General features: G+C 34.5%; 2 protein-coding genes across 5 annotated transcripts; both read left to right on the top strand.

Annotated features, from left to right (window-relative positions):
* Positions 1-1971: 1971 nt before the first annotated feature.
* LOC107463427 (histone-lysine N-methyltransferase ATX3) lies at positions 1972-9270 on the top strand. 4 transcript variants are annotated; one of them, XM_016082223.3, is made up of 22 exons: positions 1972-3221; positions 3314-3369; positions 3456-3654; positions 3897-4004; positions 4098-4166; positions 4280-4348; positions 4448-4650; positions 5007-5142; positions 5349-5421; positions 5567-5666; positions 5801-5925; positions 6055-6200; positions 6585-6689; positions 6879-6943; positions 7028-7241; positions 7460-7540; positions 7645-7701; positions 7813-7902; positions 7992-8078; positions 8196-8270; positions 8684-8784; positions 8891-9270. In XM_016082223.3, the coding sequence occupies exons 1-22, from the start codon at positions 2439-2441 to the stop codon at positions 8979-8981; spliced, it is 3033 nt and encodes a 1010-aa protein (XP_015937709.1). In that variant the 5' UTR covers positions 1972-2438; the 3' UTR covers positions 8982-9270. The 4 variants fall into 4 exon arrangements, with proteins under 4 accessions (XP_015937709.1, XP_015937710.1, XP_015937711.1 ...); XM_016082222.3 differs by having other exon boundaries at positions 1974-3221; positions 7457-7540; XM_016082224.3 differs by lacking the exon at positions 6585-6689 and having other exon boundaries at positions 7457-7540.
* A 785-nt stretch (positions 9271-10055) lies between these two features.
* Positions 10056-14147, top strand: LOC107463365 (probable F-box protein At3g61730). Its single transcript, XM_016082148.3, has 8 exons — positions 10056-10260; positions 11505-11704; positions 12047-12091; positions 12384-12548; positions 12839-12886; positions 13048-13218; positions 13456-13563; positions 13774-14147. The coding sequence occupies exons 1-8, from the start codon at positions 10121-10123 to the stop codon at positions 13854-13856; spliced, it is 960 nt and encodes a 319-aa protein (XP_015937634.1). The 5' UTR covers positions 10056-10120; the 3' UTR covers positions 13857-14147.
* The last annotated feature ends 207 nt before the right edge of the window (positions 14148-14354 follow it).

The raw sequence follows: 14354 nt of genomic DNA, 5'->3' as shown, positions 1-14354 counted from the left end.
AACTCTCAAGAACAGATTTGGAATAGCAGCAAAAGGTAGTGTTTATTTTATGGGACTGGATCATTATCAAAGTGTATTGAGAAGATTAATGATTAAGGGTGAAATCTTAGTACTTTTAATGTATATTTAATAATTAAAAGTTATTCAATTATCAACTTCTCATAAATTAAAAATAAAAACTTAGATATAATTAATTTTATATGAAATTAATAATTAAAAATTATTAAATAATTTAATTAATCATCTATCAACTTTCATATACGATGATAACTATACTAAGTTTCCACCTTGTTCTAACAAGCTTGAAAAAACCCTACTTTCAAACCTAAAGCACTAATCTAACCATGTAAAAACATGACCCTAAACCCATATTGAAATAGTTACAAAATGCAAAACATAATTCCCAAGAGGAATTGTGGCAAGGATCAGTATGAAGGCTTTTAATCAATGCTGGAAGTTACATTGGAAGCATTAGACAGTGCATTGAAAACAAAAAAAACACAATCAACAAAAAGTGTTGGGAGAAGTCTAGGTTGTCAATCCATACTAGAATGCAACCCACGCCTTTTTCTTAACACCCTCTTTTTTATTTAGATGAAGTTGCGCAGTGTCACATTGCAATAGCTTTGCAAGGAACAGGGGTCTTCTTCATTGACCAAATTGCCCTTTTGCTTCAACAACACTGCCATTACTACCCAATGTTTGTTCTTCCAGCTCAAACCTTTTACTATAACCATCATTTCCATGCCAGTCTTTTTCTCTTTTTAGATACCCAAATGAAAAAAGATTTGAACTTTACCATCAAACATGTCGACGTTTGATTGATTCTGTTGTTCCCAAAAATCCAAACAGAGAACCCTAAACCAAAAGCAATTAAATAGAAGAAAGAAAACACAGTATTTTGAACTAAAGGAATGGAAATTGAAACATAGAAGTAGAGAGTTGTTGAGGAAAGAAGAAGAAGAAGAAGAAGATAGAAACAGCGCCGCCACAGGACTGAGGATTGAACCATGGAAGTGTGATGAAATAGAAGTGCACACGTTGTGTTGGGGTTTTTCTGCAGGCCTAAAATATAAGACCTTGTTTATATTGGGCTTTTTGGTCCAATAGGCTATGGCCCTAAACATTCTCAAATAAAAAAGTACAATATCCATTTCCAATTTTTGTTTACAATACTTGCTAGACCAAAAAAAAAAAGGTTTACAATATTGCAATAATTATGACAAAAACAGAAAATCTAAATAAATAAGTAGGATTCTTGACCAAAAAAAAAATAAATAGGTTTATTTGAATTTTAATCTCAATTACATTTGATTATTATGGTAAATCAAACATATTTTATTATGTTATATCTTCTTATATTAACTCATAATTTTTTTTAATTTTTATTGTTTTATATAAAAATATAAATAATAAAAGAACATCGTTGACAAAAAGAGTATTTAACAAAACGAAAGGAAATACGCGTAATATTAATTAAAACGGATTTTTTTTCAATTATAGTATTTTCTTTCTATTATTTCACATAAATTTATATTTCTCGAAATTCTTTGTATTTTTTAAAAGAATGATTTAATTAATATATATTTTTTAGATATATGTTAAGATTATTATTAGTAATTCTTTTTAAATTTTGTATTTTAATAAATATACGACAAAATATTAACCACTAAATTTGTCCATATTTTTTGTATTTTTTTAATTAATAATTTTAATATGTATTTTTAGAACAGATACTGATTAAAACCCTTCAAACCATTATTACTGCTTACTATGAAATAGTTGACTTATATTTCTTCAAATTCGTGATCCGTTATTTTATATCTTTTTACAGTTATTATTATAAGATCCATTTATGAAAGGGAATTATTTAATTTTTTTTATTAAATTTAAGAAAAATTCAATTAATTAATTCTCAAGCAATAGCATACTCCACACACACACACATAAATATATCACAACACAAGCTTCTGTTTTCTTTATGCGTTTTTCTTCTCTCAAACGCCAATTTCAAATTGTTTGTTTCTCGGGAAAATTTATTTCTCTTTAACGCTTCCTTTTTCCCGGGATTTTTTCTTCATCGTTCTCGTCCCAATCTGTTCCCGAAATCCAAATCAAACGCTTCCAAACTCTCACAACGCGATTCGCAAAATCCAAAGAACAACAACGACAACAACAATTCGCTGATTTTCCCCCTTCTCGTTCCTCCTTTCGTTGGTCGCGTCATTGTTCGATTCCGAGGGTTTTGGAATCGAAATTCTGCGCGCGTTCTTGTTGTTTTTCAGTGTTTTTTCTATTCGTCAGAGGTGCGAGATTCCAACGTGTTAGTTGGTATAGGAATTAGGAAACTGACGTTGGCTTGAAAGTTAAGTCCTGAATTCTTGGAGGTTCTGTGTTGCACATCGTTTCGATGTGAAATTAGGGTTTTTGTGGACAGTATGATGGTCAAGCGGACAGTGAGAACCGAAATGCCAAACCTGAAAAGGTGCAAGCTGGAAGAAGGAGAAGAAGCAGAGCATGATTCTGAGAGCTATGGTTGTTCCGGGAATCAGAAGAAGCGGAAGGTTAACGAATTATGCTCTCGCGATGCTGAAGATTTCAGCAGTGGTTCTGGCTCTTGGTGCAGCGAAGGAGCGTATTGGAATGGTGGTGCTGAGGTTCAGTCCAATTCAAATTCCGTACAGCTGAACGGTAAAATGGCACCGCGTGACGGCGGCGGAGATGGGACTCGGCCGCCATTGTTGCGTTCTACACGGGGCCGCCATCAATCCTTGCCGTCGAGGTTCAATGACTCGGTTCTTGATTCATGGAAGAACCAAGGAGTCAAAGTGGAGGACACGGATTCCAGCTTTGAGGATGATGCAGAAGAAGAGAAGAAAAAAAAGGGTGATAATTATTGTGGTCTTGAAGTGAATATAGGGATGGAAAAGAATGGTTTTGTTAAAACTGAGAGTAACAGTTCTGTGCTTAGTTTTGAGGGTGGTGTGGAGCAGAAGGTTAAAACTACTGGGAATGGTGGTGAAAGGAGGAAACAGGTTTACAGGCCGGAGGATTTCGCGTTGGGTGATATAGTTTGGGCGAAGTGTGGGAAGAGGTACCCTGCTTGGCCTGCTGTGGTGATTGATCCTATCTTGCAGGCTCCGAAATCCGTCCTCAGCTGCTGCGTTCCTGGTGCACTCTGCGTCATGTTCTTTGGCTTTTCGAAAAATGGGACCCAAAGGGTAAGCTTTCTATTAGGAATTTTACATGTGGTGGTAAATTTATGTGTTGGTTATGTGATTTTTTAGTGAATTGAATGAATGTTGATTTGCAGGACTATGCTTGGGTGAAGCAGGGAATGATATTCCCCTTCTCTAAGTTCATGGAAAGGTGTGTGTTGTTGAATGGTTTTGGCTGCGGTTGTTTCTGCAAGAATGCAGGGCGGTTGCTCATTATAAATTTTTGCTTATGTTCAGATTCCAGGGTCAGACACAGTTGTACAAGAGCAAACCGAGTGACTTTCGCATGGCATTGGAGGAGGCAATGCTGGCTGTAGATGGTCTTCTCAACTCACAGCTGGAAGTAGAGGAAGTAACTTATGTAAATGCTTATCCGAATGGACATTTAGAGGCCCCAGCCATGCCTGTTGATTATGAATACCACTGCGAGGATCAAGTAAGATTAATTTCTTTTGTTTTTTCATTTTGTGCTGAACGACATCATGGTTAGTGGAGAGCATTCATAAGCTTTGTTTTACTTTCTGAATAAGAAAGAGATATTTTACTCTTGTTGATATGTATTGGACCAAGTCTGCAGTAGTCGTTTCTAATAAAATTTGGATAATAGCTAAGCTCATAGAAATGCCTATGTACACTCACTTTGATTGTGAATTCTTATCTGTTGAATATATTCTGCAGGATACAATATCTTGTGCTGGCTGTTATTTGATATTGCCATGCAAAACGATGAAGAAGATGAAGGACCCAAGTGGTGCATCTCAATTTTATTGCAAACATTGCTTTAAGGTTAAGCAGAATGGCTCATTTTGATTGCTTGAAATTCTTGACTCCATAATTTATAGAAGTTAATTTTTAAAATCTTTTATCCTTTTGATACAGTTACGAAAATCAAAACAATATTGTGGCATTTGCAAAAAGATTTGGCACCATTCACATGGTGGGAATTGGGTGAGATAATGCATTTTTTTCAATTAGATGGATGTTCTTTAAATTGCTAATATATGTTTGTTTGAATAAACTCAAAATTTTAATATCTTCTGGGGCTGAACTTCTTGAATTAGGTGTGCTGTGATCGCTGTAATGTTTGGGTGCATGCTGAGTGCGATAAAATATCCATTGAACTTTTCAAGGTTCTGTACCATGATTACTATGTTATTTAATATCTCTTGTCAACTAATATTACTTTCTTACCAATTGCTTTTTCATAAACGAATGGTTTCTTGTTGCAGGATCTTGAAAACACAGATTACTATTGCCCAGAGTGCAAGGGAAATTTCAATAAGAAATTACCCATACCCAAAACAAGCAAGTCAAAAAAGAAGTATATCGTGGAAGACAGATTGGTAGATAGTAGCCAAAAATCTATAGTACCTGAGACGGTAACAGTGGTGTGCAATGGCATGGAAGGGCTCTACTTCCCAAAGCTTCATTTGTAAGCGTTCCTTGCGCTTCTTGGAACTGATAATCTGATTTGAATATTTCTTCTTGTTTATGGTTTAAAGCAATTTATTTTTATGTTCTGTCCCTTTTCTCCTGAAATTCATATTTCTGGAGATTCTCTCTATTTAAATCTCATGTACCCTCAAAAAATTTAGTTGACAATGGCATTGGCATGAACCCAGTATTATCTTGATCCTTTAAGATACTACAATCAATATAGATATTTTATCAACCTAATTAGGCTTTGTATGTGCAAAACAGTTTCTGTTCGGACTCCCATAATTTAAAAGAACCATAGGTTAGCAAATTATTTGAAGATTTCATTGAGTTGCTTGTGGTTGCATGCAGAATTATGTGCAAGTGTAGCTCTTGTGGTTCAAGGAAGCAGACACCAAGTGAATGGGAAAGGCACACAGGTAGCAGAGCTAAAAAATGGAAACATAGTGTGAAAGTGAAAAGCATGATGCTCCCACTAGAAAAATGGGTTTGTATTCTTGCTACATTAGACTTCGAGACATCAAATCTTTCTTATGAGTATTCTGTGAGGTAGTTGGCTATTACTAATTTAATAGTCATGAAGTAGATCTGTATCACTTGGATTTGCCTATGATGATACAGTGTCATATTGGGGTGTATTTATGTATTATTTTGTCTTTTTGCTCATTTTTTTATTGGAAATAATTACTTCAGATCACAGAAAACATTTCACAAGATGGAGTTCCACAGCAGTTAGATCAGCAGCAGGTGCTTAGCTTTTTGCAAGGTAATTTGCACTTTATATGAACTTCTATACACTGAAGGCGTCAATTTTTAGTTTCTCAGGTCCTATGGTACTTGCCAATGTATCCTTTCACTAGAATACATCTTGAAGGACAAATATTTATTTTTCCTTTACCTTATTCTCACAGAAAATTATGAGCCAGTTCATGCAAAATGGACAACAGAAAGATGTGCAGTTTGCAGATGGGTTGAAGATTGGGAAGATAATAAAATTATTATTTGTAACAGGTGCGTCCATTATTGTTCATGATCTTTGTTCTTAATTCAGAATTATTGGGGATGCTTTGTATTTTGTTCAAAACTTACAAGGCTTAAAGATGGAAACGTCTATCAATATATATGTTTTCTTGTTCATTATGCAGGTGCCAAATAGCAGTCCACCAAGAATGCTATGGGGCAAAGAATGTTCAAGATTTTACTTCTTGGGTTTGTAGAGTATGTGAAACACCAGATGTGGAGAGAGACTGTTGCCTCTGTCCTGTAAAAGGTATGTCATACTTAGTATTTTGTGCATTTACTCAGTATTATGTGCATTCTATGGGTATTCTGAGTCCTGTAAAAGCAAGACCTCTATGTCATGCAATATTTTACTTCTTGGGATGAAAATGCTTTGCAGGTGGTGCTCTAAAACCAACTGATGTTGAGATGCTATGGGTTCATGTGACATGTGCTTGGTTTCAACCTCAAGTGGTTTTTCAAAATCATGAGGCCATGGAACCCGCGGTAGGAATACTGAGAATTCCTCCTAATACCTTTGTTAAGGTAGAACTCTGAGCTAAAAAGGTTATTTTGGTTTTTTTATTAGTCACTAATTCCAAATTATGTTGGTAATCTTGGCGTTTTGGCATCATTATTTATTTATTTATCACGATTGAAAGTGGCACTTCGATTTTACTTTTGATTTTTTCCATCGACATATAGCTCATTCCTTCCAAATCACTTTGGATGAGTATTCCCAAATGTAAAACTCAATATTTTTCTGCTAAAAGTACATTATTATTCATCACACTGCTCTATCCCCCCTCTCTCTGGGAATTTGTTAAACACACTCTCTCTCTCTCTCTCTCTCTCTCTCTCTCTCTCACACACACACACACACACACACACATATTATGTTTACAAGGTTTCTTGTCATTGCAACTGCAGACCTGTGTGATCTGTAAACAAAGCCATGGTTCCTGTACAAGTTGTTGCAAGTGTGCTACTTATTTTCATGTGATGTGTGCTTCGAGAGCAGGATATAGCACAGAAGTAAGTTTCCCACTTCCCATAAATATGAGTAGGTTAATTTGAAACTGTAATCATGGTCTTTCTTTTGGAGGGCATGGGCCACCCTCCATGGTTTCATCCTAGATGAACAATTTGAATTAAGTTATATGAGGGTTAGAAGAGCTGTGGAAATATGTTAAGGTTATATATTAATGTTGTTTAAACTTACAGTTGCATTCTGTGGAGAAGAATGGGACTCAAATAACAAAGAAGCTAATATACTGTGCAGTTCACAGGTTTGAGCTCTGGCGATTGAATCATCTTTAATGATATCTTGATGTTCTTTTAAGTTATGTATTTTTATGCTACTTCGATTTCAGGGTCCCAAATCCAGAATCTGTATTGGTTGTACATACTCCCCTGGGGGTTTTCTCTCCCAGAGCCTCTCTTGAAAATCATAGAAGATGCTTCCGGGGGTCAAGGCTGGTTTCATCAAAGAATGTAGAGCTTATTCAATCTTCAACCTCTGAAGGTGACAAGATTGAGCCATTTTCTGCTGCAAGATGTCATGTATACCGTAGATCCCTGAATAAGGTGATGATTCTAGATATATAATTATGACTGTAATAATGTGTGTACATATTGAAACTTGCCTAATCTTTTTGTTATTACTATGCTGTCTTCTTTTTTCCCAGTTCTATTCCTTCATTAAGGCTGCTAATGTTATTCTGTGCCTAGGATTTAATTACTTTCATTAATCACTTTCTTTCAATGTGGTCTGATTCAATTATTGTCTCACGTATTGCCAGAAGGCTGAAATACCAATAATTCACTTGCTGAAGGGACCCAGCCATCATTCTTTAGGTGCAATAACTCAGTTGAACAGCTATAAGGTAATCTTTCATGGTCAAGGGGTTATGTGTTTGATCTTCTTGTCCCTCTGATTGTGATTGTGTTATGTGATGAAAAGTAAATTTTGTATGTCTTGATCTGATAGGATGCTGAAGATTCTAAAGTTTTTACTTCTTTTAAGGAACGACTTCATCATTTACAGGTTAATCCCGTGTGCTACTGTCAATTACTTCATTTTATTTTCAGAGGGGGAAAAAATCATATTCTGTGTTTTTTAAGTGAAGTATTAAAAGTTTTCACTTTGATATCTCAGAAAATGGAAAAGCTTCGAGTTTGCTTTGGAAAATCGGGTATCCATGGATGGGGTCTTTTTGCTCGTAGAGATATACAAGAAGGAGAGATGGTAACTTACTATTCTAAGATGGTCAATGCGGATGACATATTAGATGAATAGTTGCTTCACCTTAATTTTGTGTTTATGTTTGTGTGAAGGTTGTTGAGTATCGCGGGGAGTGGGTAAGGCGTAGTGTTGCTGATTTAAGGGAAGTGAAATACCGTGCAGAAGGGAAAGATTGCTATGTGAGTCTCTTGTGATTTATGAAACATCCTCCATTATTTTCTGTGTGCTTGAAATGCCTGTTTCAGACAGGTTACTCTTTTATTTCTGATCTTAACATGAAACAATAAATTATGCAGCTGTTCAAGATCAGTGAGGATGTGGTAATTGATGCAACGTACAAGGGCAATATAGCACGGCTAATAAACCATTCTGTAAGTTATAATCAAACTCTGCTGTAACTTTATAAATGTTATCTCTGTATTCCTTCATCAATGGAATGCCCCATGAATTTGCCAATTTGCCCTACACCTTAATCCTTATTTGTAAATAAAGGAGTGGTTGGGCAGGCCGTCGCAGCAACCTAGGTTGCATTTGGTTTATGTTTTTATTTTCTGAATTTGGGATTCTGTGAATGGAAAAGAGAAAACAATAAAAATAATAATTCTTTCTTGTTTTTTTAGTTTTACCTTCTGTTTTCTCTTTTCTGTTTACAAAATTCTGAAACAGAAAATATTGAAAATGAAACAAAAAATAAAACTTACACCAAATGCACTACAGTCTAAGGCTTTTATTCTATATTTTGATTGCTAGATGAAGTATTGATGTTCATCCTGACTTGCTGCAGTGCATGCCAAATTGCTATGCAAGGATTATGAGTTTGGGTGATCAAGAGAGTCGGATCGTTCTCATTGCCAAGACGAAAGTTTCTGCTGGCGAAGAATTAACGTACAGTTTGTTCTGTCTCTACGTATTTATGTTGATGGCATTATTCTTCATTGGCATTATATTTTGGATTAATATATGTAATCCCTTTTCTTTGATGTTGCAACAGGTATGATTACTTATTCGATCCAGATGAGCAGGATGAACTGAAAGTTCCCTGCCTTTGCAAAGCCTCCAATTGTAGGAAATTTATGAACTAGGGTTGGCATTTTACTTTTTTTTTTTTTTTTTACTGGAGCAATTGCAGATTCCTAACCATAGGCCATAGTATAGAGTAAACAGTAGTCCATTGATAGGTATATCGTTTTTGCAATCTCATTATAATTGTATATTCTTTTGCTCATATCATAAATTAGGAAAAAGATATTCAGATCAATGAATTAGAGGCATTTTTGTAAATTGCCTCTCCCATTCTTGTATATTCTCCAAAGTTTTTGACATGACATTTGGAAAACAAAAATGTGCATGAACAGAGCATATTCTTATGTATATTCATTTCATGCTTAATAATGAATATACAGCATTTTTTGCATGCAGAACTCTTGTGATTGTGTGGCTAAAGTTTACATTTATCTCATGCAAGAAAGATATGGAGCTTGAAATGATTAAAAAGAAAAAGTCTGGTTTAAATATTTAAGGGTTTAGATTTTTTGGTTAATTGTGACTAAAGTGTGATTGAATTAATTTCATTGTTTAATTTGATTAAACTTTGCAGCTTTTGTTGTAATATAATCTTAGTATACTCTGGGATATCAAAAAAAGTACAATAAAATTATGCTCTTAATATTATTGGGACAAACGGTACAACTAATTATCACTATCATAATTCTCTTGACAGGTATCTTATAATCTTTATGTTATTATTTTTCTACAGCTTTTGAATCAATATTGAGTTGTCATATGTTAAAACATAATACTTAAGTGATGACATTACCAAAGCATAATACAGGAAGTTAATTACAAAAAATTAAATTAAATTAAATTAAAACGATGAGCATAAAAAGCCTATTCAATTTTACACCACCTAAAATAATATTCATTTAATAATTAAAATAAAATACAATCTCCGACCAAAAAGAAAAAAAAAGGGTTATTTACGTAGCGATTTCAAATTACGGTTATATCTCTTATGAAATTATTTATTCATTTGAAATGAGAGATTTTGGCGCGACTATATAAAGTGTGGGAAGCTCTGAGAACCGTTGTGTTTAGAGAGAGTGGTGGTTCTCCTTCCGCAGCTTCAACTTCTGTGAAGTTCAGAGAAAGAGAGAAGAGAGAGAGAGAGAGAGAGAGAGAGAGAGAGAGAGAGAGAGAGCTAAGCTTTGATTTCCGATCAAGCATGGGGAAGCAACTTCGCAGTGACACTACTTCCCCCACCGTGGATGTGCCGGCGGCAAAGAGAATCCGGCGAAGCAAGACTATCTGCTCGTGCTCCTCTCCTCGTCCTCCCTTCCTCTCTGCTCATTCTACTTTCTCATGGTTCTCTCTCTCGCTCTCTAAAATCTTTTTCAACTTCGAAATTTCTATTTCAGCAACTTCGCGCGTTTATATATTCATAGGAATTTGAATTATAAATGTGGATCTGTGGTCGCTGCTTGCAATGTATGCATCTCCGAGTTACCGATCGGATTTTCGTCTGGATCTGTTGCTGTTTGTGATTTTTCTTAGTAGCGATGATCCGTTTGGCTCAGTTAGCTTCTGCATTCTCAATCGTTCTTGTTCTGTTAGCTGGTTTTTTCTGCTTTGAATAGAACGAACCACTGTGCTTGTTATGACTTACGAGATTTGCTCTTACAAAATATCATTTATGATATATATACGTTAATTCTGATATCTCGGTTGGTTTTGAATATGCGGTGTTTTGATCTATGATATGGTGCTCGTTTTGCTCGATGAAATTTTGAATAGGATTCCGGAAATCGGATTCGGATTTTGAAATTACTAGCTGAATATATCGTGTTCTTGTGAGATTGTTTGAAGGAAGAGGAATTGATGAGAGAACGCATCATCCGTAGCTGGTGTATGATTTTTGTGATTTGAAACATTTGCTTCATTCCGAATGTGTAGATCGTTCATGTCCCTTATCAGTGAGTGCTATCTGCTCAATAATGCACGCGCGTTTTTTAGTCCATCACTCTGCCAAATCTTGTTTGTGGATATTTGAATATTTGAAAAATTTACACTGCTTGATCCCGTTAAACTCTGTTTTTGTGTTAGAATCTGTGTTTGGTTGTGGCAGTTTTTTTTCCCATTCTAAATAGAAATGCTAATAGAAACGTTCAAATCGTCGTTGTCTATAGCTTCTACTTTTAGCAGAATAATTCATGCAATCTACTAACTGAGTCAATCTTTTTTCGCCCATTAATTTTTTTAAATATTAAATTTTAAACTCTAAATTTTAAAGTCTGTAAAAAAATAAAAAATTTAAAAAAATATTTTTATAATAAAAAAATTAATTCATTGATAACCTTAGTCTTAGTATGTCTTAAAAATACATCTTAGCTGAATCTTAAAAATAAATACCAATCTCACTACAATTAAATACTTCATTTCTTTTAACGTATATAGCGTATACTTTTTAATGTCTACTCTTGATTGGTTAACGTTGTAAAAATAATAAATATCATTATTTTTTCGATAAATGATTGTGAATAACTTCAATTTATTATTATTATTTTATTCTCTGAATTAGTATTTTGCAATTCCCAATGCTTAACGTGAAGGTATGACGAGGACATTTGGACAGAAATTGCTAAGTTTTTGGATGGAAAATCTCTTATTATGCTGGCAGCAACAAACCAATGGTTCAGCCGCGCAATTATGGATGATGGTATATGGAAGTTCGTTTGCATTCGTGATCTTCAGGTCCCACCCCCTCAACGCGTGGCATTCAGTTGGAGTCAGCTGTATAAATCAGTATTCGGTAGGATCTAAAAACCCTTACCCTTCTTGAAAGTTCAAAAAAGTTTTTTCAATACACTAACAAATAGTGTATATCATACGAGTCATAGTATTACTATTTGTAATCTTACTATATAATGAACTAAGTGAGTGAATTACGATTGGCCAAGAATGGGTAAGGAATTCAGAGTAGGATAACTGGGAACTCGAGAAAATATGAATGTGTACAGTCAAAGGGAAATTTCTTTAGAAAAAGGAAATTTGCTACTTCCTATTATAACTAAGTCAACTTATATTGATCCAATACCTGTTACAATGCATTGTCACTGCCCAATTTACTTGGATTTTAAAATGAATTATGCAGATGGAAGTCACTCCTACATGTTCCGTCAGCAGGAGAAACACATTGGTGAGTCGGTTCTATGTTTACCCTGACATCACTCCACGCCAGTCGCCAAAGGATTTATCTATTTTTGTATTTATTTAATGAAACTAGAGGTTTGAATTTTCTCAAGGAGCGATGGAAAAATACTGCCACAGAAGAAGACAAGAATTAAACGTAGGAGACGATAATATTATTGCAAAGGCCGTGTAACTCACAACAAATTGTAGTAGATTCCATGCACAATTGTTAATGTGTTCACAGGGAGCATAAGCAAAATTATTGATCTTGTAACTAACTGTTTCCAATGTGCTATCAGATTGGATGCGTATTGGCGCTTTTTCTTTTGATTCTTCAGTAGCCATCCTGGCTGAGAGGCTTTCTTTTCCGGGGAAGATCAAGGAGCGTGAAACCTTGGAAAAGATGTTGCGGTCCCAAGGTTGTTGCGTGGTAGAAAACGTTAAACCTGGAATCTGGATAGCTGGTACCTCCCAACCAAGCCAACTTCTATATCTCAGGACTATAGTATTGAAACCAAATTAAATCATTTTCAAAATAAATAAATAAATCATCAGAAAAAAATTAAGAATGAACTTTTTTCAGCCAACAATCATTGAAGATATCTTTACCTTTAATTTTTTTTCTCCCTTTAATCTTTACTCATCCATTATTTTGTTGGCTGAAAAAGGTTCCAAAACTTAACTTATATTTGTTGGTGCCATTCTTATACCTATTGAAAAGAACTTATATTTGTTGATACGGTTAAATTTTCAGACCTGCAGCTTGTACGATGCCCAGTTTGTGATCTGAATACTTGTGATGGTAAATTGAATATTATGAATGAAATACTGCACATCCTATTATACTGCAATTGTCTTTGTAATTTGGACATGATAAATAGAATCTTCACGAAAACTTAGGTTCTGCCATTAGGGTGGACAAGATTAAAAATAAATTTGACAGATTTTTCTTATTTGATATAGGAACAATGCAGACATTAGATGCAAGGCACATAGAACTATTCCTCTGTGAAGGGTACAAAAATGGGAGCTGGGATTACCAGTTGGTGGGATCTCATGATATCAAGAAGCGAGCAGATGGGGCTGCTGGCGCCATTTTTGACGCCAAACACTTGGAGGACTCTTCCACATCTGGTAGCCTTTTGATACTTCAAGCCTCATCAAATGTGTTCTTAAGGATAAATTAATGTTATTGCATAAGGAAATCACATTCGGTTTATAGGACCAGAATTATTTGGAAATTTTCAGTTTCAATTACAAAAGTTAACTTTGCAGAAAAAGAGTGAATTCATATACAGATAATCCATAATAAAAGAATATTATTAGCCTCAAACAATCTGTTTTTAATTAATTTCCAAAATTATATGACAGCGGTATTTGATTACAAGTCATGGATTGGAAAACCAAATGACTGGCAGCCCAAGGCCATGATTGCTTTTCATGCAGTTGCTGTGAACACTAATTTACAAGAAAATGAAGGTAAGAGGCTTAAGATTTCATATATTCCTGTATTTATCACTGGAATGAATCTCAATCTCAGCAAAACCAAAATCCCAAATTTCTTAATTACATTGTCCTAAGTCCTTAGGCTTAGCAATTTCATTGGGGTTCAGTTTCATTTGATTTTTATTTTTAATACACTTACCTTGATTTTCATGATTTTTTTCATCTTTCTTTTAATATAAGCAGGTATTAATGTGAAATACCATGCCATGAGGGCAGGACCTGATGGAGAAGTTGTCTCCATAAGAATCTCTCAGCAGCTCCTGTGATTCAATCTCCATAGTTTCTACATTAGCCATTAAGCTGCCTTAGCTTCTTGACATTTTTTTATACTACTATAGGCTTATACCTAAGAACAATTATTTGTATGGATTTTTCTACGGTGCTGAAAGAGAAAAGCATCCGCTGATGCTAATGATGTGGTGTCACAATGTTATACTTCAGACGTGGTCCATAGGTATTTTGACTGTAAGAAGTGTTGAGTGTTGTGTTAGTATAGGGTCCCACAAGAAAGAGTTGTTGTCAGTAGATAAAAAAAAGAAATTCACTTGAATAAATTGTTCAAAGATTAAAATTATACAAATGTCTTAAATTTAAATTAATTACACATAGATCGTAAATAATTCTATATAAATTGAAGTTAGTAATCGAATTACATCCATACAAGTAAATCGAATCAATTGAATTTAATTTACACTTTATGCTAAATTAAAATAACTAAATTTGACTTGGTAAAAGAAAAAACTTTTGTAATAAATCGACACAAA

The sequence above is a fragment of the Arachis duranensis genome, chromosome 8 (assembly GCF_000817695.3).
Source record: "Arachis duranensis cultivar V14167 chromosome 8, aradu.V14167.gnm2.J7QH, whole genome shotgun sequence".
NCBI lineage: Eukaryota > Viridiplantae > Streptophyta > Magnoliopsida > Fabales > Fabaceae > Arachis > Arachis duranensis.
Note: the sequence above shows the minus strand (reverse complement) of the source record. Positions and strands in the feature narration are given on the sequence as shown.